We start from the raw sequence: 26,051 nt of genomic DNA, 5'->3' as shown, positions 1-26,051 counted from the left end.
GGTGCAGAGGGGCCAAGGCATTTTTGCTGTGTTTGTACTTTGTGAGTTACTGCAGTGGGAGACTGGAGAGGAGCCTTGAGGCTGCTGTTATTTCACTCTTGGGACTTTAGGTCTCTCCTGACAGAAGGCCAAAAGGTCAGATCTTAGCAGGAACCTATCTGTGTGAGGATATAAGACAGGAAACAAGTCTTCTATGGCATCTAGAGTGAATATGAGAAGTGTTGTGACACAGGTACCTAAATAACAGCATCATTGCAAGTGTTCATCATGCTTTCATTTGAGGCCCTTTTCTTTCATATCCTTACTAGATTTTTCTTTAATGTTTTGTTGGGTTCATCTCTGCAGACCTAATGACAGCCTGTGTTCCTTCATCCCTGGTAGACTCCTACTTGTGGAAACCACGTGGTGGAGGAGGCTCAGCTGATTTTACCAGTGCTTCCTGAGCTGTGCTTTCTGCTATGGTCCCCAAGGGGGTCTGACCTTCGTAGCAATTGCATCACTGAAAATCTTGGTGCAGTCAGTCCGATATTGTTATTTATGTCTCTTTGTGAAAAGCCCTTCATGATTCAAAAACTGATATACAGGTGTTCGTTACAGAAAATTGACAGTATATGTAGTGCAAGAGAGTGATATGAAAGACCTCAATAAAAATGAAAATACAGCAGTTTGTTTCCACCTCCACTGTGCACTTGTGCTTGGCATTTATCAGCTTGACCTTAGCCTTTCAAAATATAGAGAATACAAGATTTTTACCTGCGTTGTTGCCTGTGCTCTTTGAAAAACAAAGTATTTTTGTCTGCCTTAATCTTTGAGTTAATATAGTGTTTGTTGTTTGGTTTTTTTTTTCCTTTTTGAAAGGCTATTTCAAGATTTAGTTAAGCTGCAAAACAACTGATGACATTACACAGAGGACAGGATTATATAGAGATGACAGACAGACAGGCATTTGAAAGTTCTGGATTTCTTGTTGAGTTCTGCCAGATCCTGTCCTGCCTGCCTTACTAATTACTATTATTTTGGGTTGACCCACAGCCAAGAAAAGCACCCAGGGTAGAAAACCTGTATTACTCCTCTGATTTAAGGCTTCATACATCTGAACAGCTGGAGCGTGAAGTAGTTCAGCTCATTCTCTTACTGTTCACCTCGTATACCTCTACATAAAGATAAGCCAAGGAGCAGGTGACGCTGAGAGGACAGTCATCCTTCTTGCTAGGCTATCTTGGCGCTATAGTTCTTCCTTGGCGACAATGTAAACTGAACTTCTTGTTGTGGATTCCTATGTAAGATGTAACAGGGTGTCACTGTAGGCTGTCTGTCAGACTAGCGCACTGAGCAGTTGAAAAATGAATCCGCTAAAAAGGCACAGCTCCTTACTGGATCAGTACACCAAATGAGTTCATGTTGCAGCTGCAGAATTGCTAGAGCATATTCCAGGGAAGTGGTAGGAATGTACAGCTGGAAGCAGGGGCAGGGCTGCTGCTTCTGGGTGTTTCCTCCTCCATCCCCACCCCCTAATTTACAGCAGATGAAGTATAACATGAAACCGCATGCTCCTGGTGTTGACACAGGCACACCTTGTTATGGTCTCTGTCCCTCCATTTTCTTGCTCATAAAATTGAGATAATATCTCTGCAGAATCCGAGTTCCTGTCCTTTGAATTTTAGTGCTACGTGAAGTGATACTACCTAAAAATCGAAGAGTGAAAAGTTGTAGCTGACTAGTAATGCCATGCTGCTTTTTTTTGGTGCTATTCTATTCTAAAAATGTTAGATTTTTTTAATCAAAGTGGTCTGCCAGCTCCATAATGAAAATGATTTTACTGTTTTTTTGATGAGTTTTGAATCTGCTGAGTTAACTGATGGCAGAAATCTAGTCTGCATTGATCATCAGGAATGCTGTATCTTTATTTCACCTCCAGTAGCAATCAGCTGCTTGTATAGGTCTTAATGAGCACAGTGGTTACACATGGAAACCAGAATATATAGGAATGACCTATCAAAAATGTTACTTGTGATGATACATGAAAAGGAAGACAAATTGTTTTCAGGTTTTTTTTTAGATTCCAGACTGAATTTTTAGGATTAGTGGTTGTTCAGAATTTACAGGTGCTGATGGGGAAACCCTCATTTGAAATAGAGCAGTTTGTGAATTTGTAGCCACTTTTGACTTCTTTAACCTTGAGTAATTATTCCATTTTAAATTTCTGAAGTTGTTAGGCAGAGTGGAAAAAACAATTTTCCCTTTCCTGTTCTCCTTCCTCATATTTTTGTTGTTTTCCAGCTTGTAGTTGAGAGTAGAGAGATACATCTAACTGGGAAAGCTAGCACACAGCATAGACTTTGCTTACTGCTGTGCTAGTCTAAGAGCAGTGTACTTTTTCATTATTCCTGTTTGCTACTTTCTTCTTGCCAGTTAATAGTATGCTTGGCTATCTTTAAGGAAGAAGCAAACCTTTCCACTCATTAAATGTATTTTTGGCATAGATATTGTGTAATAACTGTTCCAATTTACTCACTGTAACATTTCTGGAAAATTAATTTTCTTCTAGGAAGACATTTTTCCATATTGGCACATATGTAAACCACTTCCAGAAACCAAGTAATACTGTGTTTTTTTCAGTGATTTAATTAGCAGTTTTAAGCTTTCTTACTTATTCACAATGTTTTGGATAGAAATATCTCTGTCTTCAGCTGACAGTTTCATTTTGTTATGAAAGCACTAAAGCCACAAAGGAGATGCAAGAGTTGAATGTAGATTTACCTTCAGTTGAGCATCATGAACGTGAAGCATTGTATAAATAGCAATTACTGTTAATCTTGCTGGTATTGTCATCTTGTTCTTGAAGCACAAAAATGAAATAATAGCTTACAGTAAGGAAAGATGTTTGTTTGCTACATCTCTGTACGTTCATCTTGACCAAGTTAATGGCTCTGTTGTAGTGCAGTGGAGTTGGGCACTCACCTAAAACTGGTATGATTGTCTGAGCTACGAAGATTTTTCAAGCATAGCTATTCTTTAATTGCATAATTTGAGGTTTAAAAAAAGGTATCCATCAAGTGGTTTCTTAATTCAGAGTTACTATTTTTTCCTGCAAAGGAAGGATGGAATTACCTGATCTTGAATCAATGGCAGAAAACTTCTAAGATCTACTTCTTAGTAATCCTAATACTAGTTCACACGTTGCTTTCAACTGTAATGAAAAAACAGTATTTCCAATTTTTATTTCACTCTTGATTTTAAGCATTGTATACTGCAAACCTCTTAAATTGACCAGTTAAGTACAAAGAACTTTAGAGGAGAACAGCAGTCTTAGGTTAGCGTGACTATCTCCTTGTCATGCTGTTACTTGGAATAGATTTGGTACACTTATTTTGTGACCTCGTGCTTTACTTCACTGCTGGCACCACAGTGGCCCTTGGATTATTGATGTGCCTTCCCTGGTTTACATGAAATAAAGATGATGTGTGTGGTTTTGGTTTTTTTAATAAGGGTTTAATAAATAAAGTTAATACTGAATTTAACAGCTCCTGGCTACTTCTAGAGTATGCCTGCATCAGCCAAAGGTCTCTGAAGTGTTTCAGACAGAATTTGCAATGTGATTGACTGACTGTTTGGCCTGTTGCTCAGGCTGTTTGAATTATGTATAATTCTTATATTTCATGAGGCTTCAGGAGGCACCAGGAGTGTTTCCCTTATGGTACCGCTCCTCAATTAGAGTTTGCATTCCAAACACAAAACAGTTGTGCTGTAACTTAAAAGTGTTTAAATGTAATGTCTTCAAAAGTCCAGAAAGCTCCCAGGTGTCTCTAATACCTGTGGCTGTGATAATCAGTTTAGTGTGGTGTGTTTTAAGCCTACTCAGGGATCACACATGCACTGTGCTTTATATTTTTGACCAGTCAGCAAATATCCTTAATACAATCCATTTCCTCCCCCTTGCTGTTCTCTTGGGATTCTCCATCCCAGTTTGGGGGGTGGTTTTCTTTTTGCACTACTAAACTCCTACACTAGTTTTCCTTGTGTAGAGGTGGTGAAAAGTGGACCTCAGAGTGGAGCAGCTGCTGTCTGTTAATAGTCTTGTTCCCCCGTCATAAGACTTCATCAGTCCTGGTAATGAAATTACGGATCTGACCGAGTGACTTTGTTGCTAGGCTACCTGTCCTCTGAAAAGCCAGTTTTTCTCAGCTTCAGCTGACCTTTTTAATGTACCGATTGCTGATTCAAGTACAGTCATTAAACTTCAATATCCTCTCCATAGTTCCTAATCACTTGGATATCTGCTGGAAGCCTCAGTAGCAGAGGTGAATATGCAAGTGTTTCATGTTACGGTGGCTTCTATAATAATACATTTATAACAGGAATTCTTAAATTGCATGCACAAATGGATTCTTTATTTATTGCAGATTTGTGGATGATAATAGGTAGGTTCAACAGAAGTTTTTGAGTCCTGAAAAGACTTTGAGTCAGGAGGATGAGAAGATGCCATTTGGTATGGGAACCAATTTTGTGGTGATTTTTTTTTTTTTTTTTTAAAAACTGAAGAGCAAAATACAATAGTTTTGTCTAACCTTCCTGTTACACACTTCAGCAGCCTTGTTTATGTTTTTGTCAATCAAAATGCTAAGCATTTGGGAGCAAATGGGTTTCTTGGGGAAAAGGGTCTTTGGGGACTGACTTAAGATATTGTGGATCCTTGTGGGTAGAATGAACAATTTCGATACAGCTCTTGATCAAGAGAAATGTTACATTAGAAACCAAACTTCACCATTGTTGAGGTCTGAATCACAAATGGCTGGAGATGAGGAGGCTATCCTGAAGAGGTATTGCTGCGCCCATCTCCTGTGCTTGTTCAGACTTCTGCTTTTCAATATGGAAAATCTAGCCTTTAGTTTCATCTAGTACCGCTGCTCTGTATATTGCAGTCTCTGAGCTTACCATAGGATAGAAATGGTCTTTGGAGCCAAGATCTTTTCCCGTTTGTGCTATGTACGTAACAATGCATGCCTCAAATCCTAACACAGTGCATCACAAACATAAGAATTTCTTCTGACCTGCCGGTAGTTGGTCCAAAAGATACTGGGGAAAAAAAAACCCAAATCCTTAACTTTGCCCTATTTTCTATCTCTGCTGAGGCTAAGTAAATTTGTTTTTTCCATAATGACGGTCGTTTTGCTTATATGTACAGCATGTAATGTACAGTATGCACAGCTGACTTGGAGTTGCCTAAGTACTTGGCAGATGTCCAGTGTGTTTCGGTTGCATTGCTAGTGGTTGCCAGGAAGTGGCAATGCAATGTCAGAATGAATAAGTACATTTGGGTTTGTTTTTTTTTTAAATGATAGAAGTTTTAGATATCTCAATTTATGGTTGTTTTTGGTGTATGTAAGTGTTATGTATGAACATATGTCTCAGATTCCCATTTATAGTAAAATTCTTAGAATCCAGAACCTTTGTAAACTAAAACACTTCTGAATATCCCAGTGGCTTGTTTTCTGAATTAAACTAAAATATTTTTATTTTTAGAATGCTTGCTCTTGTATACCTCTATAGGCTATGATTCTTGAAGCTGCACATGGAATAAAACATAAGAATGGAAAAAATACTGGTTTTCTACATTCACCAAAGCAAAATGCAGTTTTAAAACATATTGTTGCTAATGGTGACTGTTTGTAAGCATATAAAAATGGCGCTATCATGTTACCTAGAACTTTGTGCTGTCTTGAGTTGTTGGTTCTCGACCCACTGGAAACCTTTTCCAACAGCTAGCATAGTTTGTATTCACTTGGTAGGACTCGGCATTCCTTGTGGATAATATGTCCCTAAAGGTAGGCTCAGGGGCCTATGATAATGGCTTCTTAGTACAGACTAAAATGTAGATCTGGGAAACTGGCTCAGCCTTTCAGTTACCTGCCAGGCTGGGGAGATTGCATTGATTTCTACCAGGAAATCTTTCTACATTTGTTTATCTCAATGTTTCACAAGATTGGCTTATGTTGCTTAAATACAACTTTGATTTTACTGGCTTCTTAAAGCTAATGCTATAACTGCATTGTTCTCTCAAGGATGATCTTCCTTTAAAAAGTTGTTATACTGCTTTCCTGTTTTCTTAAGCTCTGTTCATTCATGTGGAATGAGACAGTTGCCTTCAGAATTTGTCTCATTAAATGTAACATGCTTTCCTTTACAATGTGCATTATTGTGTATAATATGCTGTGTTAAACTTCTGCAGTTATCATTAGTTCTTTGTAATATTTCTAAAATGTATAGCTTCATTTTTTTCTTCAGAGCCTGTGATGGGAAATGTAGTTACATAGTTGCCACTGGAAATGAGAGAATTGTGCAGTTAAATCCCTTGGTTTACTTAAACCTCATTCACAAAGCACAACATCGTAGTAAAACTGCTCTGCTAACTTATTTTGGGGAGTTAACGGAATTCAAGTGTGAATGGCTTACTGTTTTAATGAACTATAAGAGGAAACCTATACATGAAATGACAATGCATAATGAGTTTTTGAAAGTTTTAAAACAAGTTTGAGGGTTTTATATAGAATTTGTGTCAGTTCCTGTTAACAAGTAAGAATCAAATGGCAAGTCAGTCATGAAGGTTAAAATATGAATTCTGTGAACAATTTCATATTAATAGGGATATTATATAAATATTAATCTGTAGTATTCAAATGCCAATATTAATTCTGCCCACTTCTAGAAGTTGTATTAAATTATATTTTAATGCACCAATTAGATAAATTATGGGAAAATTACTATTAGAATAGAAGACTAGTTTGTGTATTCCTATATATCCACTTGAATCTCCGATTTTTATCTATTGCACTTGAAGATTGAAATTAAAAGCATTCATTGCTCTAATTTTTGATGTCTTTGAAGCGAGTTGCTTGAATTGCAAATTCAATTTTTATTTTTGCCAGTTTTCTGTATAAAACTGAAGGTTTTCAGCTTTTATGTTATAAGTAATGGGAGCAGTGAATAACCGGAGCTAATATGTGTTCTAAGGATTTAACTTGACCTTGACGTGATTTTCATTGATTTTTTTATGAGCTTTTCTTTCTTCTAGCTTTCAAAGACCAACTTCTCCAACAACAATGATTTTCGGGCTCTTCTGCAATCTCTTTATGCCACATTCAAGGAATTTAAAATGCATGAGCAGATTGAAAATGAGTGTATCATTGGTTTACTTCAGCAACGTAGCCGGACAGTGTACAATGTGCACTCTGACAACAAACTCTCAGAGATGCTTAGCCTCTTTGAGAAAGGGTTAAAGAATGTAAAGGTAAGTAGACTATAAGAAGGACTTGTGTCCTAAGGAAAACATGCTGTGATTACATATTAGTTTGCCTCAACTTTTCTTTGTACTCTCTACAAATAAACTAAGGAGGAAGAAGAAACATTTGTGGTTTCTTGATACAGTAGTGAAAACTTTCCAGTCCGAAACACAAATTCTTTTGCCATTCATCACAGTTACTAAATTTCTAGTAATTCTTTTGAGAGGTGTATTTTGTGACAGAAGTCCATCACTGCATAATTGGAGGTGTGTTGGAGAGACAACATGGAAGTTTCAAATACAAAGACTGCTCTGCTAATTGGTCAAAACAGTTTCTGACTACAGAAATAATGTTTTTTATTAATTTGTTAGGAAACCCTGAGTATCTTTTTTGTGGCACATAGCATTGTATTCTTGTCACAAATGGAGATGATTACTGGACTTTAAAAAAAAAAAAAGCATTGTTTTGTTCTGTTAGTGAGTCATGTACTCCTTCCAGTAATCTGTTGCTCAGTAATGCTGTTAATGTTCCAGTCCTCAAGAAATTCTAAATGTTATTTCTTCAGCTGGCTTTTTCACAACTTAAAGTTGTTAAATTCTTCTCCAGTGGAATCCTACTTGAATTCTGCCGTGTCTTTCCTTTGGGGTACCCAACTCAACTCCCCCTTCCTGCACTCTAAGAACTATAGTCTCCAGTAGTAATTTGACATCCCATATTACATTTCTAGTACACGTGGTCCATATTTTCAGTAAGAAAAATACTAAATACGCAGTTGATGGATTCCATTTTACTATCTAAGGCTGTTTTTGACCTGGGAATCCTACAAATAATTTTTTTCCCTGTGCATATCAAACCTTAAAATTTGTCTTAAGTTGTTTGCATTAGTGAATCGGAAAATGAAGGAAAGTGAAGGCGATTTAACACTTGGCTTTTTGTTATACCTTCTCTGATAGGATGCTAGTGTTATTCGGTTACTTGACTTCTTAAGTGTGGAAAAACAGATTTCTCTAGCTCTTTTTAGATATGTTAACCGTTTAACTTTTTTTGAGAGTGTGGTTAGTTTAATTTAAACTGATGGCTTAAGCTTTTTTCTGTAATAGTCAGGGTTTCTTGATGTTGTAGGAGTTTGAAAAGAAAAACTTACAACATTTACTGTAAGAGCTATGAGGAACTTCAATATGTTGCAATTACTGGGTAGACTTCAGAACCAGCTTCTTATTACTGGCACAGAGAACAAGCTAACAAATTGATAGATGAGGTTGGTCTAACCTTAACATTTAAGAGCCAGTTACATCTTTATTTAAAAGTTCTTTCCATTTCCAAAGTAAATATCTATAAAGCATGTCTGACTAAATTCTGATTATAATTTGGAAGCTAGGATTGTAGAATAACTAATGTAAAATGTATGCAGTTAAAAGATGAAGTGGAACGGCTGTATCCTAGAATAATTCTTATGCAAAACATGCAAATACTTAGATTAGTCTGTTACTACTCTGAACTTTGGGTGAGACTGTAGATTGGCAGACTTTAGTCTTTGGTCCAACGTAAAAATGTGATTAGACAAGTTAATTCATATCTGATAACAAAATAAATTGGAATCAGGCAGGAAGGGAATACTTTGTTCTGCCTAGTAACAGGCCAGTACAGACTGTCAGCTTGTCGTGAAACTTTGTAAGTGAACACGTTCTTACCATGAAATAGAGCAAACATGCTGCATGCAGAGGGAAGACATAATGGGCTTTACTTTGAAACACTGGTTTATTTAACAGTTCAGTCCTTGAATGAATGGACAAGAATAGGTAATAGTTAAATCTTTGCTTTCTTCTCAGAATGAATATGAACAGCTAAACTATGCGAAACAACTGAAGGAGAGATTGGAAGCCTTTACCAGGGATTTCCTTCCTCATATGAAAGAGGAAGAAGAGGTAGGTAAAAATTTTCCTCAAATATTATGCTGATCTTCCTTGGGGTTTGGAAGGACTGAATAGAGACAAAGGGCTTAGGGGTTCAGTTTTTTCACAATTCTCTGTTTTCATTACTATGCCAATTTGCACTCAGGACTGTGGTGTCATTGTTCTGTTCTCTGACTGCAAAGTGACACATTCTGAAACAGTGAATATATTGAAAATTTATGATGACATTCCGGTCCTCTAAAAAATTGGTAACAAAAGCCCACTGGGACTGGGATTTGTTTGCAGCAGGTAGTTATTTAAGGGGATGCCTAGCAAAACTTAAAGGAAAAAGAGAAGTCCTGTAAACCAGTGCTTCATGACTCAAACTGACACTCCCAAACAGCCTCTGACCTATATTTGAAACATAGACTAGTACTGCCAGTCTGATGATTTATGGGTATCCAAAAAACTGGGAAGCATCTTCTGGAGAGAATAAATCTTCCAAAGTCTGTCCAAGAGAAATCTTTTCTCATGTTTTTCTTCCTTGCCACTTTGCCTTCTGTGTGAGTACCTCAATAAATTATATAGTTTAAGCAACTTTAATCGCTTCCGTTTTCTGTTGGGGAAAACAGATAAACAGCTTGCCTGAGACTATGCAGTGATCCACTGGCAAGCAGAGGGTTGGAACTCAGAACTTCCATGGTCCTGTCCTTAGGCTCACTTAATGTAGGGCATGTTTTACTTGGAGAGAATTTGAAACAGGAAATTCTGTCTTAGTAGGTCTGTGTAGCATTATCGACTATCTCTGTCACCACCAGAGTGTTTTCCTTTTTCCTTTGCTTTAGGTTTTTCAGCCAATGTTGATGGAATACTTCACTTATGAAGAATTGAAAGATATTAAGAAGAAAGTAATTGCACAGCACTGCTCACAGAAGGAGGCGGCAGAATTCAGAGGTCTTAGTAAGTGGAATCAAGCAGAAGAGCTTCAGAAGGTCTTTAAGTATTCTGTGGATGAGAAGGCAGATCAAGGTGAAGCATCTAATTAAGTTAAAGTAATTTTCAGACTGCAATTTTTATCTAAAAAGCCACACCAGTGACATAGCTGAAGTTACGCACGGGCAGATAAAATAGTTTTTCGAAAATGGGAATTTCTTCAAACCAGTTTTGAAACTTCAGGAACTTTACTGTTTGATACAGGCTTCTTGGCAGGCAGACAGTACTTCACTGTTTACCTGTTCTCAACCTTCGTCCTCTCCCTTCCCTCTCATGGTAATATTTGATATAATAAACAGGCAGAAATGATAATTAACTTCTAATTTCATACTTCTACTGAAATTACATTTTTTATTTGCAGACCCCGAATTTAATTCTTGGTTTTCAGGAGTGCTTTGTAAGCTTTTCTGTTGATGGTTTAATAACACAGAACAGTTAGCCAACTGACAATATTTCAAATTAAAAGTAACTCACCTTCCCCAGCTCCACTACCTAACTTCCCTGGGCCTCTCAGGAATCAGAAAGGAAGAAACTCTGTGTGTGTAGTGATGCAAGGGAATGAATTCCTGCAGCGTGTAAGTCAGATGAAACGTGTGTTCTGAAAGTGAATACTTAATTTGCGTTCATCTGTAGCTACCTTTCCTGATAAAACTTAGAATAAACGGATAACTACTAAAGTGCACTTCAGGCTTGTTTTATGACTGTTGAAGCAGCCTAAGTTGTCCGTGTTTACAGTTTTCACTCTTAACTAACAAAGACGAGTTGATGCCCCAAAGAACGGGAATTAATGTACCAAAAGTGTAATACTGGGGTGTAAGACTGGTAAGTAGAGCAAGCCCTCATGAACTGACTTTGTGGTGTTGATAAGATGTGGTGCTCTCATTAGAAAAACTTGAAAAACTACTCTGTAATCAGATTTTTTAATGAAATTTGACTTCTCTGAACTACTGAACTGGTCATTTTCTGCCCTCTAGGTGAAGCCTTCAGAAAAGATCATGGTCCATGGTGTGAAATACTGTTGAGTCTGAACAGATGAATGTGACAGAAGTAGCCTTATAGCATTACTTGCTGTTAAGTCTAGCTGGAATAGCAGTTCTGGGACAGTAGTAATTCTGCAATGGTTGTGTTCTAGACTTGAGGGGGAGGGAAGTATGTGTCCTGCATTTTTTTTTTTTAGAAATGGAAGAAAAACCACAGCTTGCAATCCTGTGCAGTTTTAACTGCATTTTAGTGTGAAATTCTCTGTAATTTACCTGCAGCAACTTGCCAGGTGTATGAATAAATATATTGATTCATCGAGTGAAACTGTTACATTTTTTTGAAGTAGCAATAGATTATCACAGGGTAAAGTTTTTACATTATGCTCACTTTTGAAGCTGCTTTGCAAAAAGAAACCTGGTGCTTTTCTTGCTGTAAAGTCTTATGTACTTTGTGTCCTAACTTTAAAAGTAAATCCCTACTGATTTGTGAAACCTGCTATTTCTAAGGACTCCTGAAAACTATTTTAGAAATATTTTTTCTCAAGTAAATTGTCCTTTAACAAAGCATTAAAAATTCTCTTAAAACAGCAAAAACCCCACTAACCAAAGCACTGAATTTGTTGTTTTATATAGTTTGCAGTGCTCTTTGTACTATGGCGATAAGGGAGAACTATTGGAGGTGGTTCCTACTGCTGTCCATTGAAGTATTAATTACAGTGGTCAAATTTTAGTCTCTAACCTAATATTTAGTATTACTTTACAATCTGAATGGCTTGTCACCATTCAGAAGTTAAAATTTGTCTATGCTAGAAGTTAAAGCTACAAATAAAATATGAGACAGCTGCAAGGAGTTAAGCATGGACTTCTTGCTGTGTCCCAGTCAAGAGGTTGAGCACTTTCAGTAAGAGTGGTCCCAGCTGGTAGATTCTGTGTGCCAGTAGTTTCCTGAGAATGTGGCAAAGCAGGTTTATATATCATCTATGACAGAAGGCATTTTTGAAAGCATTTCATTTATAGCAGACACTACTTTCATCTTGCTGTGGTTGAGTAGCAGCAGTTTACTTTTGTCCAGGGCTTTTTTTGACCCTTGGGGGGCCAGAGTTGGAAAAAAAATAGCCAGCTGAGAAAATGGCAAATGAAAACTGAGCTGCCTTTTTTTGTTTGTTTGTTTAAGGTGTTATTACAGTGAAAGCTTTTTGAAGCCAAAGCAATACTATTTTTTCAACTCTTTTGCCAAACAATTGTTTAAAATTTTTTCAGACACTATTGTTTCATTGCCCTAGTCAAAATGTGAGTTCCACTACTACTGTTTAAAGCTGTGAGGCTGTGCTTTACTTAACAAACACTTTCTGTATTTCAGAAACCGAAGTAACAGGGCACACCACAAATATTACTAATCTTCCTCCTGAAGTAATGCTGACCATTTTCAGTTACCTTAACCCCCAAGAGTTATGTCAGTGTAGTCAAGTAAGCACTGAATGGTCACAGTTGGCTAAAACGGGATCTCTCTGGAAACATCTTTACCCTGTTCGCTGGGCCAGAGGTAAGTTAAATTTAATTCTTCCTTTGAAAGCATGTCAATTATCAGAATTTCTGAGTCTATAAAAGAATGTTTTAGTATAGGCTGTCACGTACAATGAACCTGACAGCTGAGCATGCTGGAAGGGTGTACCCTTCTGGCAAGGATAGTGCCCTGAAACTTGGTTAAATGTTAAAAATCCCCCAAACATACTTCTGTCTTGTAGAATTAAGAAACTAAATGTTGTCTTGGTTGTAACTCATGAGTAGCTCTTGTATACAAACTGTTGATTAGTTTTACTGAGGTTTGTTTGCTTGTATGAATGCTAACAAGTATGTTCACTAATACAACATCTTAATTATGATTTAAGAATCTAAGGGGTTTTGAATTATAAATGCTGCTATTACACCTATGTCAGTAAATTTTTATTTCATTAGGTTACTAGGTAGAAGTAAAATACATAACTGCAGAATGGAAGTTTAAAACAAAATGGAGTTCTAACATTTCCTCACAATCTATTCTTACTTTTTATAGTCAAACTTCAAAGAAAACTGCATGAATGTTAGTTTTAGTATTGATTGTTTAGATATATTACTTCAAAAACTTCTACTGCAGTAAGGACTAAGTGGTTTTTTATAACTTCTGTTCCTCAAACTGTCCTGTTAATTAAAATTTCCTATTGAGAAGTGTAACCTTTGCAAAAGTACCGGTTCAAATAGACAAAATACTCTGTATTCCCATGAGACCAGTTACAAGTCATCAGAGTATATTTGTAGGTTTATATTTCTATTTGTCCATATTTATGTGAGTATTAAACAATCACTGGAGTATGGCATTGCAGGCTTCACAATTGCTGCCATGTCAGTGTAGTTGAGTAAAAAGGAGACAATCTGTGCTGTTTAATAAGCTATATTTTATGTGCCTTTAAGATTTTAAGAGAGAAAGCTAACAATATATAACTTAAATTTTGAGATACATAAAAGCTAAAAACTTCTTTCTGGCCGGACCTTTACGGCTTCTAAAATCTGTACAAGGCAGACAGGAGTTGAATGACTTTTGGGTCTGAATTAATTTTTTTGGTTGGATAAATATTACAGAAAATAGTAGTTTGGTCCCTGAGCTGCAAAAGACAGAGTGCACAGGAAAGGTTTCAGAGTTCAAATTGTTAAGTTTTCATTTTCATCTAAAACCTAGTTGTCTCAATAATTCAGTGTTATACAGAAAAGATAATTGGCAACTGCTTAAAATGACTTATTCCTAAACCTGGTGTTGGCACAACAGGAAGCTAGTCTCATGACGTACTGTCTATACTACTACAGTTGTTTGTGTAGAAGTGCTCTAAACTGGGTGGAAGCTTCTCAAATGGGAGTTACTGCCAAAGGGGAAAAACAGAACATAAAACTGCAGGCTTAGTTAAATTTTTAACTTTTTTTTTTCCTTCTAATATAGAGAGGGCTTCTGAGGCTTTTTATGTATTATAAAGATGGATTAAAGATGAGAAATGTTACCAAAACCTTTTGCTTCACAGTTGGTTGACAATCAATTAGGATTTCATTGTTGCTGTGTTGCTTATATAAGAAACCTTGTTCCTTTAGATACCACTCAACAGGGGTTGCTCTTGCTTTGGGGATAGTACGATCCCCCACTAGCGAGATAGTAGAATAAGGTGTTTCTGTTTTAAGCGTGTCTGCACTGAGGAAGGCAGCAGAGCTGCTTATACTGAGCCCAACACTACAATATACCCAAACTAGAAGTAAATTAATGCCTGTGCAGTAACCCTTGGGGAGAGGGGGTGCCCTACCAGCTAAAACAGTGGAGCTGTTGCTGATATTCATGTTCATCCAGATGTTCTAAAAAATGATTGTCTGTTGATTTGAGTCATATGTATGAATCGAGTATTGTATAGCTGTTGTTAAGTAGGCTACTTCTGGAACTTGAGTTTCTTGATCCTGGAGTTGTCATGTGCAGTGACTAAAAACAGGCTAATAAAATACATCCTGGTTGACTGTATATTTGTGAGATTCCAGAGGAAAAGGAAATGTCTTAAACCAAGTGTTATACTAAAAGCTGATAGTTAATTTATCTACCAGAAAGAACTTCAGCACCTACAAAGTACAAATATTCCGTAATAGTTTCTGTTATTTTTGCAATCATATTGGTCCTTACTAAGAAAATAAGGACAACGGGCATGTCTCAGAATAGCATAATAGGCTGTGAGTTCTGTAATGGTACTGAAACTGTTCCAGGAATCTTTTAAAGCTTTAACATACAGATCAAAGAAGAATTATGTCAAGGTTCAGTCCAACCTTAGTTGAGATGAATGCCAAATTCATTTATATCTTTCGGGCCAGGTCACAGTATACTGAGAAGTTGTTATTGCTATTTTCTGCAGTGATGAGAAGTTTGTCTTAACTTTTTTTTCCCCTCCTTCTTTTTTGGGGGGTGTGGGGGGTGAGTAGGTGATTGGTATAGTGGTCCTGCGGCAGATCTTGAGATGGAACCTGATGAGGAATGGGTGAAAAATAGAAAAGATGAAAGTCGTGCTTTCCAGGAATGGGATGAAGATGCTGACATAGATGAATCTGGTAGGTAAATTCTGATTTTGGTGATTTTTTTTTTTTTTTTTTTTTCTGAAGATGACATAGCTATAAGAAATAAAAGCATAAAATGGAGTCTTTTCTGTAAAATCTGTTTAAAATATAGATATTTGTCACAGTTGATACCAGTACATTAAAATAATGACAAATACAATAATACTTATGTTCTGTCTAGATTAAATGCTTACTAAGCCAAGTAGACTTATACAGTAAAAAAGAACTTGGGAAGTTTTGTCTAGCAACTACTTCAGGTTCCTGAAAGGAGTGCTCTTTTTCCTCATCTTCATTTCATCCTGACTCCCAGCTGGGTGAAAAAAAAAAAGGGGGAATGGGAGGGGGAGAAGCAGGCAGCTGGTTTTAATGAGCTGAATTAATTAATCTAGGAGAGAGCAAGCATGAGTGCAGGTAGAAGAAGAGTTATGGGGACGTGCCTGGAGTTAGGAAGGAAGTAGAAGCTAGGCTTCATCTCTTCAGGAAGTTTGGATGAATCATCTTGCATCCTAATGCATTCTAGGCTTAATTTAAAATTTGTCTTAAGCTGTTATATCACAGGATATGAAATGCCCTGTGAGAGAGTATTTCAATGTATAAAACAAGTTGGTGGAAACAGCTGCCCCAGACAGCTCTGAGCAGTACATAATCTGTAGTAAATATTTTGCCAAGTCCTTTAATGATAATTTTCTGTTAAGACACTTACTGGTTTTACTTGCCATTGGAGTTAAACTCTTGAGGACTGTCAGAAGGACAAGCAGATATTTTTTAAAGATGAGGCTTAAATAGTACGTTGAGCTAGAATTCAGCAAAAGTTTGATGTAAGGTGCTTTCTGAAACTTATGCCTTGTTAAGCTTTCTTTAGTTTCCCGATAACTTGTTTGATGTAAGATGGCAACATGAATTCCAAATGACTCAAAGCATATTTTAAGTCTTTCTCTTTGGTTTTATTTTGCAGAAGAAGCAGCTGAAGATTCAGTTGCCATTAATATAGCACAAATGGAAAAACATTTACTTCATGGCTTAATTCATAATGTCCTCCCGCATGTAGGCTCCTCAGTGAAGACATTAGTATTGGCCTACAGTTCTGCAGTGTCTAACAAAATGGTACGTAATTGGAAATTGGCATTTAATAATTGTGGCTATGCCGCCTCTAATTAATAACTGATGTGCCTGAGTTTAAAACACTTGGGTAGTGAAAATGAGTTGCGATTCAAGAGAATGTTAATTCGTATGTTGTCTCTTGACATTGTGTGCAGCCTTACTGGCTTGTGTCTTTACTGATTACTTTCCTTTCCTTTTCCAGGTTAGACAGATCTTGGAGCTTTGCCCCAACTTGGAATATTTGGATCTCACTCAAACTGATATTTCAGACTCTGCATTTGAAAGGTTAGATAATTGTTGTTTCCTTTAAAAAAAAAAAAAAATCCAGATTTTTGAGGGGGAAAAACATTCAAACATGTCTTAGTCCATTGCCAATAAAGAGAGAAATAGAGAAATCATGTTCAGGATTCACACATAACTAAGAACTAAACCAGAGTAACAAATCAATGAAATAGCAAGTGAAGCTAAATGGCCATTTAAAATGCTCTGTCTTCACTATTGGATATGTGTTAGCTATCAATGTGTAGCTATTCATAACAATAATTGTGTTTTGTTCTAGTATTAACAACTTGAAATTGTCCATAGATTTTGCAGAGTCACTCAGTTATGGTAGTGCTCTTGGTCCGATATAGCTGGTAGGGTTTGGAATACTGCTATTTCAGACACTGATCAAATGGTAGGCAAAGCTCTAAGGCTTAGGTGTAGTAAGTGTGGATTCCTGAGTTTTACTGAAGGCTGCAGAAATTTCACTGATGTCAGTGGGATGGTGCATGGATGCAGAGCCTGCACCAATGGGTCTTACTGAATATTGAAACTCAGTGGCTATTTCAGTGTTCAACACTTTCATCATACAGTGCTCTCAAGTTTTCTGTGTTAACAACACAGAAAAGTTTACCACCATGGATGCTGGTAACAACACTCTGCAGCTTGTACAAGAAGTTTTAGTTGAAGTAAAAGCTTTATGGAATTTCTGTGGCTCAGAAATCAGTCTTTGAGCTTTTGTCAGTCTCTGGTGAAACTTACATTATTTGCCACTCCTTATATATCTGTATTTCCAACACTCCAATTTGTAACTCAGAAAATGAGTTTGGCTTGCTGTAAATATAAGTAATCTCTTATGGAAAGTAAATGATAGTTAACGTTAACTATGGATAGGTAAAGGTTACTTAAATCAGCTATATACTTTTGTATCTAATAATGTGACTATTACTGTAGATCAAATTTCTATTTCAGTTGAAAAAGATAAGGCTGAAGGGGTGAGGTTACGTTAATATGAAAAAGTCTCAGATTTCATTACTATCTCTAATCCTAATCACTTTTATGGAATAATTAATGCTGTACACAGAATGTGTTTCAGGAATCCAGCTATTCTCTCTGAAAGAAATGGGAAATGACAGGAGGATATATGATCTAAGTACACTGATATTTCAATATGTGTAAACAGCCAAGCTTGAGAAACTCAAATACTGGAAATTACAACTATTAAAATACTTTGAACTGAATATTACATCTCAGATGTATTTTTGGGGGGGGGGGTAGTGGTGGTAGTGAAATTTGCTAGTTCATTAAGTTTTCTTCAGCCTTCTGAGACGTTAACTGGGATGTGTAATAACTTAGATGGCTCTTGGTAACTGCATCATATACAACAAAAGCTGCTTTTTTAAATTGTTGTCATGTATGTATTTGGTGTTTGCAGTCTGATCTACTATTTAAAAATTTGTTCAATGTATGGCAAATTTGGAGTTCTTTAAAGTTTCAGTGGTGAATTTGGACTTCTTTTAAGTCTCAGTATACGGAAAAAATACAGCTTGTTACTGATTCATGATTCATTTCACGTTTCTTTAGACATAATTTTTCTAGGCACATGTACAGCACTTGGAGTATCAAATCTAACCTGTCAGGTCTTTTCTTTAAATATTTTGTGAACTAATATAGGTATTTTACTTGTGAAATGTTCTTTTGTATATTTAGCCTTAACACCTGTTTCTGAACAAAAACTAAAAAAAAAAATCCAACCAACCAAACCACTTTTTTCCCTCATTGCAGTTGGTCTTCAGTTGGTTATTGTCAAAATCTACGCCACCTTGATCTGTCTGGATGTGAAAAAATCACAGATGTGGCTATAGAGAGGATTTCCAGAGCACTGGGTATCATATCAACTCACCATACCAGAGGTATTCTGAAAAGCTGCAGAAACAGGAATGCTAAGACTTTGTGGAAAAACAGAGAGATTACTCTGCAGTCCAACAAGAAGTATAATTGTTTGCATGAAATCAACAATGAAAACCTCACTGAGGGAGGAGATAGTGAGCAGCACTGGACTAAACCTGATGGCTCAGAAAACTTCAATTCTGCTTATGTGTGGATGCTAGATGCAGATGATTTAGCTGACATTGAAGATGCTGCGGAGTGGAGACACAGAAACGTTGAAGGATTTTGTCTTATGGAACCAACATCCCACATTAATTGTTCTGCATCGTGCTACAGTAGAGACATTTATGGATTAAGGACTAGAGGGTGGCAGCAGCACTGTGCTTCTACTGACTTGATTTACTGCGGTCACTCATTTTGTTGTGCTGGGACAGCACTAAGAACTATTCAAGCACTTCCAGAGTCCTCTGCACTGTGTAAAAAGCCAACAAGGACTAAGCAGTCAGAGAAAAAAGACTCTGCATACTTTGGGAGTGAAAAAACAGATGAAGAGACTGCACGAGTTCTTCAGTTTCTCAGTCTGTCTGGATGTTACCAGATCACAGACCGTGCTCTCAGGTGAGGAGACATTTTTGAGCTATTTTGCTGCAGTATGTTTTTTCTAATTTTATTTGTTGGGTCATTCTGAGGTGAATCTGCCTAGTTTCAGTAGAAACATTTTTACTGAAGAAACACTGTTAAGTTTTAAGTGGTCTTTGCATCTTAAAATTTTTATAGTACCAGACTTGAAAACTTTCTCCAGCTTTTCCTTTGGGGATTTAAAAAAAAAATAAAATCTTTTAGACGTATCCTCTGAAGTCAAGTATTTTTGTGAATTTGTTGTTCTAGGCAGTATTAATGCTTTCAGATTTGATCTTTAGTGATTTCTTGTTAGGAAATCGTGTTGATTCACTGATTTTTTCATTATGCCTGTCAATACGCTTGAAACTTTATAAAACTGGAGTAACACCTCATTTAACCTGTCTGGATAACAATGTAATTTATGGACAGGCTGGATCAATGGGCCGAGGCCAACTGTATGAGGTTCAACAAGGCCAAGTGCCGGGTCCTGCACTTGGGTCACAACAACCCCATGCAGCGCTACAGGCTTGGGGAAGAGTGGCTGGAAAGCTGCCCGGTGGAAAAGGACCTGGGGGTGTTGGTCAACAGCCGGCTGACTGTGAGCCAGCAATGTGCCCAGGTGGCCAAGGCGGCCAATAGCATCCTGGCTGGTATCAGAAATAGTGTGGCCAGCAGGACTAGGGAAGCGATCGTCCCCCTGTACTCAGCACTGGTGAGGCCGCAGCTCAAATACTGTGTTCAGTTTAGGGCCCCTCATGACAAGAAAGACATTGAGGTGCTGGAGTGCATCCAAAGAGGAGCAACGAAGCTGGTGAAGGGTCTAGAGCCCAAGTCCTATGAGGGGCAGCTGAGGGAACTGGGGTTTAGTCTGGAGAAAAGGAGGCTGAGGGGAGACCCTATCGCTCTCTACAACCACCTGAAAGGAGGCTGTCGCGGGGTGGGCGTTGGTCTCTCTTCCCAAGTAACAAGCGGTAGGACAAGAGGAAATGGCCTCTAGTTGTGCCAGGGGAGGTTTAGATTGGATATTAGGAAAAATTTCTTCACTGAAAGGGTTGTCAAGCATTGGAACAGGCTGCCCAGGGAAGTGGCTGAGTCACCATCCCTGGAGGTATTTGAAAGATGTGTAGACATGGTGCTTAGGGACACGGTTTAGTGGTGGACCTTGGCAGTGTTAGGTTTATGGTTGGACTTTATGATCTTAAGGGTCTTTTCCAACCTAAATGATTCTATGATAATTTTGTATGTGCAGAACATCATGTTAAATATGACTTCATATAACAATTAGAGGGAAAAAATAGTTGACTTGAACATTGAGATGGCTTCAAGAGTTAGAAAATTTCCTGTGTGATAATATTTGCCATTGATATTTTGTATTGTGTCAGAAAAATGTAGTTATTGCTACATAATGAAAATGGGATGAGGCTGCAGTACTTGTAGCCACCTGCTCAGGTGTGCTGCAGCACTTAGGGCTAATTAAAGCTTTGTGTAGTGGGAAGACTTCACGCCTACCTGTACTGTATGCTGTAGTCAACGGAGAAATAGTGTGAGGTGCTGCTGGTATTGATTTGTCTCTCAGGAGACTTCATCCCCATTTGATGTTCAGAAGTACCAACTGTTCAAATGTCTCCTGTAGTGGTGGTTCTGACACTCTTTCACTCACCAGTGTTAGTCTTGCTCAGAGTAAGCTTCAGATAGCTGTGCTTTGTGTTTGAGCTTGTTGCTGGTCAAGTGTTGGAGTGGACTGGTACTGCTGAGTTTCGTTAGGTGCTGATTAGGTCGTGCTGTGTGTAGTTTGCATGTTACTGGTCTGTTTTTTCATGACTCAGTAATCTAGGACCAAAGGGAGATTTGGTCACTGAGTCATGGGAAGGGTTTAGTTGTGGTGCCAGTTTCCCATTAGTGCTTTTTGGATAAAAGACAGTATTTAAGAGCTGAGAGTGTGCTGCAACAAGTGCTTCTTGCACTCATCAGAATAGTTTGAGGCCCTGAGGAAAGAGAATGAAATCTCCTAACAGAAACACTTGCCAGTTCATTTCATAGAAAAGTTGTTAACTGATAGCTGGTTTTGTGGTCCACAGTTGTACTTCTGCCTGCTGACAGGAGAAGGTTGTACAGTGGTGCTCTGAAGGCATTTTCAGTTTTATGTCCTGGCTTGAATCTGCAGCTTGGTGATTCAAGCCTGCTGTTTTTTTCAAGTAGGTGAACTTGTTTGTGATTGAACTTGGGCTGGCTGCCCTGTGAGCTTGCAGAGAAGCAAGCAGAGTAACATGGATTGCTCAGGTGTGATACATCCATGAGGCTGTTGCATCAGCAGCCAAACTCTCTTGCACTCAGAGGAAAAATATAGAATTCCACTTGAATAATAAGATGGTGTGTTGGCAGAGAGAGGCTCTGCTTTCAGTCCTAGGAAAATACAAATTTGGATTCCAAAATAATTTTAACCAAAAAAATAGAAGACAGTGAAACTTTTGGAACCATAATGCACCAAACTTGGGAGTGTCATGTTTTCAGGGTAGGTTGAGGAATATACATCACCTTGGAATAGTTGCCAAAATCAATGGTGTTTTGGAGAAGAATGTCTTGGTAGTTCTTTGAAATACTTGGTCATCTCTGGAGTCATTCATAAGCAAAGTGATTTACCATTTAAGTCTGTCAGAAGGAATTGTTAGTTTCTGTAGAAATCGGTTCATTTTTCAGGTCTGTTATGCAGCTTCAGGGGTGATCCCCATTATAGGGTGTGAAACTGCCAGATTTAAAACTACATGGTTTACTAGAGGTGTGGGTTTTTTGTTACAAGATGCAATTAAGTCTGTGACTTCGCGACATAGTGGAGTACTTGTCAGTCTACTGCTGTGCGGGCTCTTAACACCTCTCTTTTGTCTGTTAACAGGGCATTGACTCTGGGAGGAGGACTGCCGCATTTGGAACACCTTAACCTCTCGGGTTGTCTCACTGTAACTGGTGCAGGCCTGCAGGATTTAGTTTCTGCATGCCCTTCTCTAAACGATGAACATTTTTACTACTGTGACAACATTAACGGTAATGTCTTTTTATGAAGATGTGATGCTTTTTTGGGGAGCGATGTTTCATGTAAGGACACTTTTAAAACAAAACCACCAAAATACCACTTTTTTTTCTTGGCTGTGTGGCACTGTGTTTCACAGATTAATTATGAAATGACAGCTAGATCAGTTTTTCCTCACTTGTTCTTTTGGGTTTTTTTGCTTGACACTAGTACAGTTCTGTATTACCTAGGAAAGCATTTTTAGTCCATGTATCTCATAATTTAGTTTAGCATAAGTAATAGGGGCTAGAAAGTAAGTCTCCATAGAGCTAATACACACTTGCCCTCTCCATATCTTCCCTGTAAGTCATATAGCTGTATGTTTTCTTTGTGATCATAACTTCAGACAGAGGCTTCATTAGATTGGTACCAAAGCGGTGATCTTTAGGAAAGGAATGACTTGTTTTGCCATGCAAACCTTCCATATTGCAGTAGTTTTGGTATAGGATATTTTTGATCATGTGTCCTTATGGAAAATGTAGATCACTTGTCCTTATGGAAAATGTAATTTAGGTTTTTTTGGTTTTGCTTGAGTCAGTAACTTAGGGTTGGATCTAAGCTGGAGAAGGATCTGGATAAATGCATAAAATACACGTATGGCGCAAGTCTTTTCAGCATTTACCACACTGGAATTCAGTCTGTTATGTTAGGTCCAGTAAGCTTTCATAGCATTAGAGATGGGAACCGTGGTGTGATTTGTATTCCGTGTGTGAATTTAAAACAGGTAAGTGCAACAGAAGGGAAGGGAAAACGAGGATAATAAAATTGAGTTCACAGGATTATAAGAGCTAATTGTGTGTAAAACAAAATTATATTCCCTGGTAGTTCATGGTGTTCAGCTCAATAATTTGCAGCTATATTGAGATGCAGCCACAGCAGGGGTACAGGATGCCAGAGCTTTGGTACTGCAAGTAAATCTGTACTGACATTTGGGTATTCAATCCATTGAAATTGATCTAAGATGATGCACTTGGATTGGATCCTAGTATTAGAAGTGAAAGTATTAAATCATATTTTGCTTCCATAATTTTTGCACTTCTTTATGCACTTTCTTGATAGATTGCTGTTTTTTTTTCTTTTGAGACACTTGCTTTTTGTTACTTGCTTCTATTCCATCCAGCCTACAGCTTTTAAAAATCTTCTAGCATTTCAACCTGAAAATTTTAAGGTTCCTTTTTTAAAATCCTTCACTGACTCTGCTTCCTGCATTGTGTTGAGTTTAAAGATGTCTTCAAAGACCAGTTAAAAGCCTTTTCCTTTTACTTCTGATTCCTTGCTATTTTTGCTCTGTTTTCATTTCTGTCATTAATACCAGACTTGATGTTCTGGTTTGTCTTCAGACATTTCTGTTTCTCTCCTTGTCCCTAAAATACACTATGTTGTCTTAGTATTAGTTTACAAAGCCAGAATCTCTTGTGTGAGTCCACCACTTTAAAGCTTCCCTATTCCATAATATCCTCAAGAAATTATTTATATTTAAACAGAATACTTCTTGGAATTATTCTGTAAAGTTGTCCTGATCCTCTTCCTGTTTCCTTCCTTCCTTTTGCTGCCTGCTGGAAGCTGTGAGCCTATAAGCTCTGCTTGGTTCTGTAAAGCATCATGCATGCCTTTGGATGAACAGTTACTCCTGTAGAGAGAAATCAACAGGAGAGTGAGGCTGTAATGGTCTGACTTGTCACATCTATTGAGAAATAGTAGCATCTCAGAAGTTTGTGGCTCTTTCCTTTAAGAAGGAAGTCAATAAAAACTTAAAGGGGTGTCCTAAGCAAAATTCTGAAATGGGAAATAATCTTTTATAACTGAATCCCCTGCAGATTTATCTGTTCGTTGTATTTTCACTTAAACTTCATTGTGATAGGGCTATTCAGTGTGAAACTAATGCCTAACTCCACTCTGTGGGCAGCAGGATTTCTGTGACAGCTTGAACTATTTCTGTATCATTTGGTATTTCTATAGTAACTGTAGGGAAAGCAATAGCTGTTTCATTTAAATCAATCCATATCTGAAGCTGTTTATGTTTCTTTTTACATGTATAGATTGTATTATTAACAGCTGCACAAAGATTACTGATCTGTAAGCATGTAGAGAATAATTTCATGATTTTCTTTGCCCACCAGCTTATCAGGGATTATTTTCGGGGAAGGAGATATGTTCTGGGATCATGTTGGAAAACCCGTCAGTCTTGCAGAACAAAAAATGGAGCCAACAGCATGGAATTTAGTCATCTTTGAATAATAAAGATACCATTTTGTTGTCTGTTGATAAATAAGGGCTTTACTTTCACCTACAGCCTATTTTCAGATTTTTTTTTTTTTTCTATAAACACTGAGCCTAACAGGGGCCCTTACACACAGCGTCATTGGATTTTCTTTGTGGAGGGCCTGCTGGACTTGTTTGGTAGGCATGTTTGCAATTTTCAGATTTTCATTGCAAGTGCTGATCTAACCATAGCTGCTTTTTTAGCAGGCTAAAACAAAAGGTAGAGCAGCTATGGTTAGATAGACTCCGTTGGATCTGAGTCACAGACTGCTGTTGCACAGCAGTAATATGATGCAGTTTTTATGAGCAGAAACCATGAATTTGTGCACACTTCCAAATTTATTTTCTGTTTGTTTACTGTTAGTATGACTTCAGTTCTTGGTTTGCATACTAATGTTTAGGATGTCTACCTATGTTTTGCTCAACACTGGGAGACTTGGAGTTAGATAACCCTCAGCTGCAGCTGAAAACAAATCTGTCAGTATACACCCCTTCTAATTGCTGATTTTGTTTAATGTCTAAAACACATTTGGTTGTAGATCACACTGAACTCAGTAAGAAGAGTTTAATGTTTGAGTTACCTCTTGCCCCTTAGAAGTTTTTATTTCCCCATAGGCTGTTTTGTTCAGCTGTGTTCAATCTCCTTACTGTATTCTCAGTTTTAAAGCCTGGAGTGCTGTCAGCTTCAGGATTAGAAAAATGGGGCTCCCTAATTTCTGCAGCAGTAGCTCTTTCCAGCTTTTAAGTATGATTCAGTTTCTAGAGTTTTTAATGATGTAGTCCTCAGGTGCTATAATTAAAGAAACAGGGCATTAATGAAATAAAGTTGTGGTGATTCTGATGAGTCACTCTTTTTCTTTTTTTCTTCTGGCACTTAAATTCATTGGTCATAGTTTGATCTGTCTTCCGGCAATGGAGCCAAGACTTCGCAAATTCTGTTAAGATTTATGGACTCCTGTGTGCAGATTTATATGGGAATGCATTGTTGTTAGACTTCAAGAGTTTGGTCTCTCTAAGTTCTACAGATAACCAAGGTGCTCTCATAAAGGTCTGTCAGTGTAACTTTACCAAAGGCTGATAGAGAGTAGCACTTAGTAAACTCAGATTTGAATTTCATATTGCCTTTATATATTTTTTTAAAGCTAATGCTTAATTTGATCACTCTTTTGGTAACTCCCTTGTAATGTATTACTTTTGCTACGTTACAGCAAATATGGTATGCAGTATTGATGGCGGAGCCTCTCGCTGGTGGTGGCTGTGAAAAAGAACTGTCTTTCCTTCCTTCCTTTGTGTTCCTCCCAGCTCGTTCTTACTGCCTTCCTGTGGCCAGCATTAGTCTTTGTTTGGCTACTCGGTAAACTCAATCAAGAACTGGGGTAGCTGAAAGCTGCTTCCCTTCCCCCCCGCCCCTATGGGTCCGGGATCCATCTTGCTGTAGACCACATGAATGTTTCTGCTGCCACAGGCAAGAGCTAGGACAAGTGGCTAAAGGGACGTGGTGTCAGCCAGTTGTGCTGGCTGGAGTGGTTCACCATGGTCTTGATCTGGGTTGTCATGTATTCTTGGTGAAATGCCTAACTTCTTTCTAGGAAATTTT

The 26,051-nt window shown here is 37.8% G+C and overlaps 1 protein-coding gene across 2 annotated transcripts in view; it reads left to right on the top strand.

Annotated features, from left to right (window-relative positions):
- Positions 1-26,051, top strand: part of FBXL5 (F-box and leucine rich repeat protein 5) — a 37,144-nt gene that overhangs the window by 6,477 nt on the left and 4,616 nt on the right. The window contains exons 2-10 of one of the 2 annotated variants that reach the window (XM_050895404.1): positions 7,073-7,288; positions 9,110-9,205; positions 10,018-10,201; positions 12,506-12,688; positions 15,124-15,249; positions 16,211-16,359; positions 16,559-16,641; positions 18,403-19,125; positions 22,019-22,167. In XM_050895404.1, coding sequence (XP_050751361.1) covers positions 7,073-7,288; positions 9,110-9,205; positions 10,018-10,201; positions 12,506-12,688; positions 15,124-15,249; positions 16,211-16,359; positions 16,559-16,641; positions 18,403-19,125; positions 22,019-22,167 — 1,909 coding nt within the window. The remainder of the gene's footprint in view (positions 1-7,072; positions 7,289-9,109; positions 9,206-10,017; positions 10,202-12,505; positions 12,689-15,123; positions 15,250-16,210; positions 16,360-16,558; positions 16,642-18,402; positions 19,126-22,018; positions 22,168-26,051) is intronic. The other variant, XM_050895406.1, reaches the window with a different exon arrangement.

The sequence above is a fragment of the Gymnogyps californianus genome, chromosome 4 (genome assembly GCF_018139145.2).
Source record: "Gymnogyps californianus isolate 813 chromosome 4, ASM1813914v2, whole genome shotgun sequence".
NCBI classification, from domain to species: domain Eukaryota; kingdom Metazoa; phylum Chordata; class Aves; order Accipitriformes; family Cathartidae; genus Gymnogyps; species Gymnogyps californianus.
The sequence above is the reverse complement of the archived record's forward strand: the minus strand, read 5'-3'. Positions and strand labels throughout refer to the sequence as shown.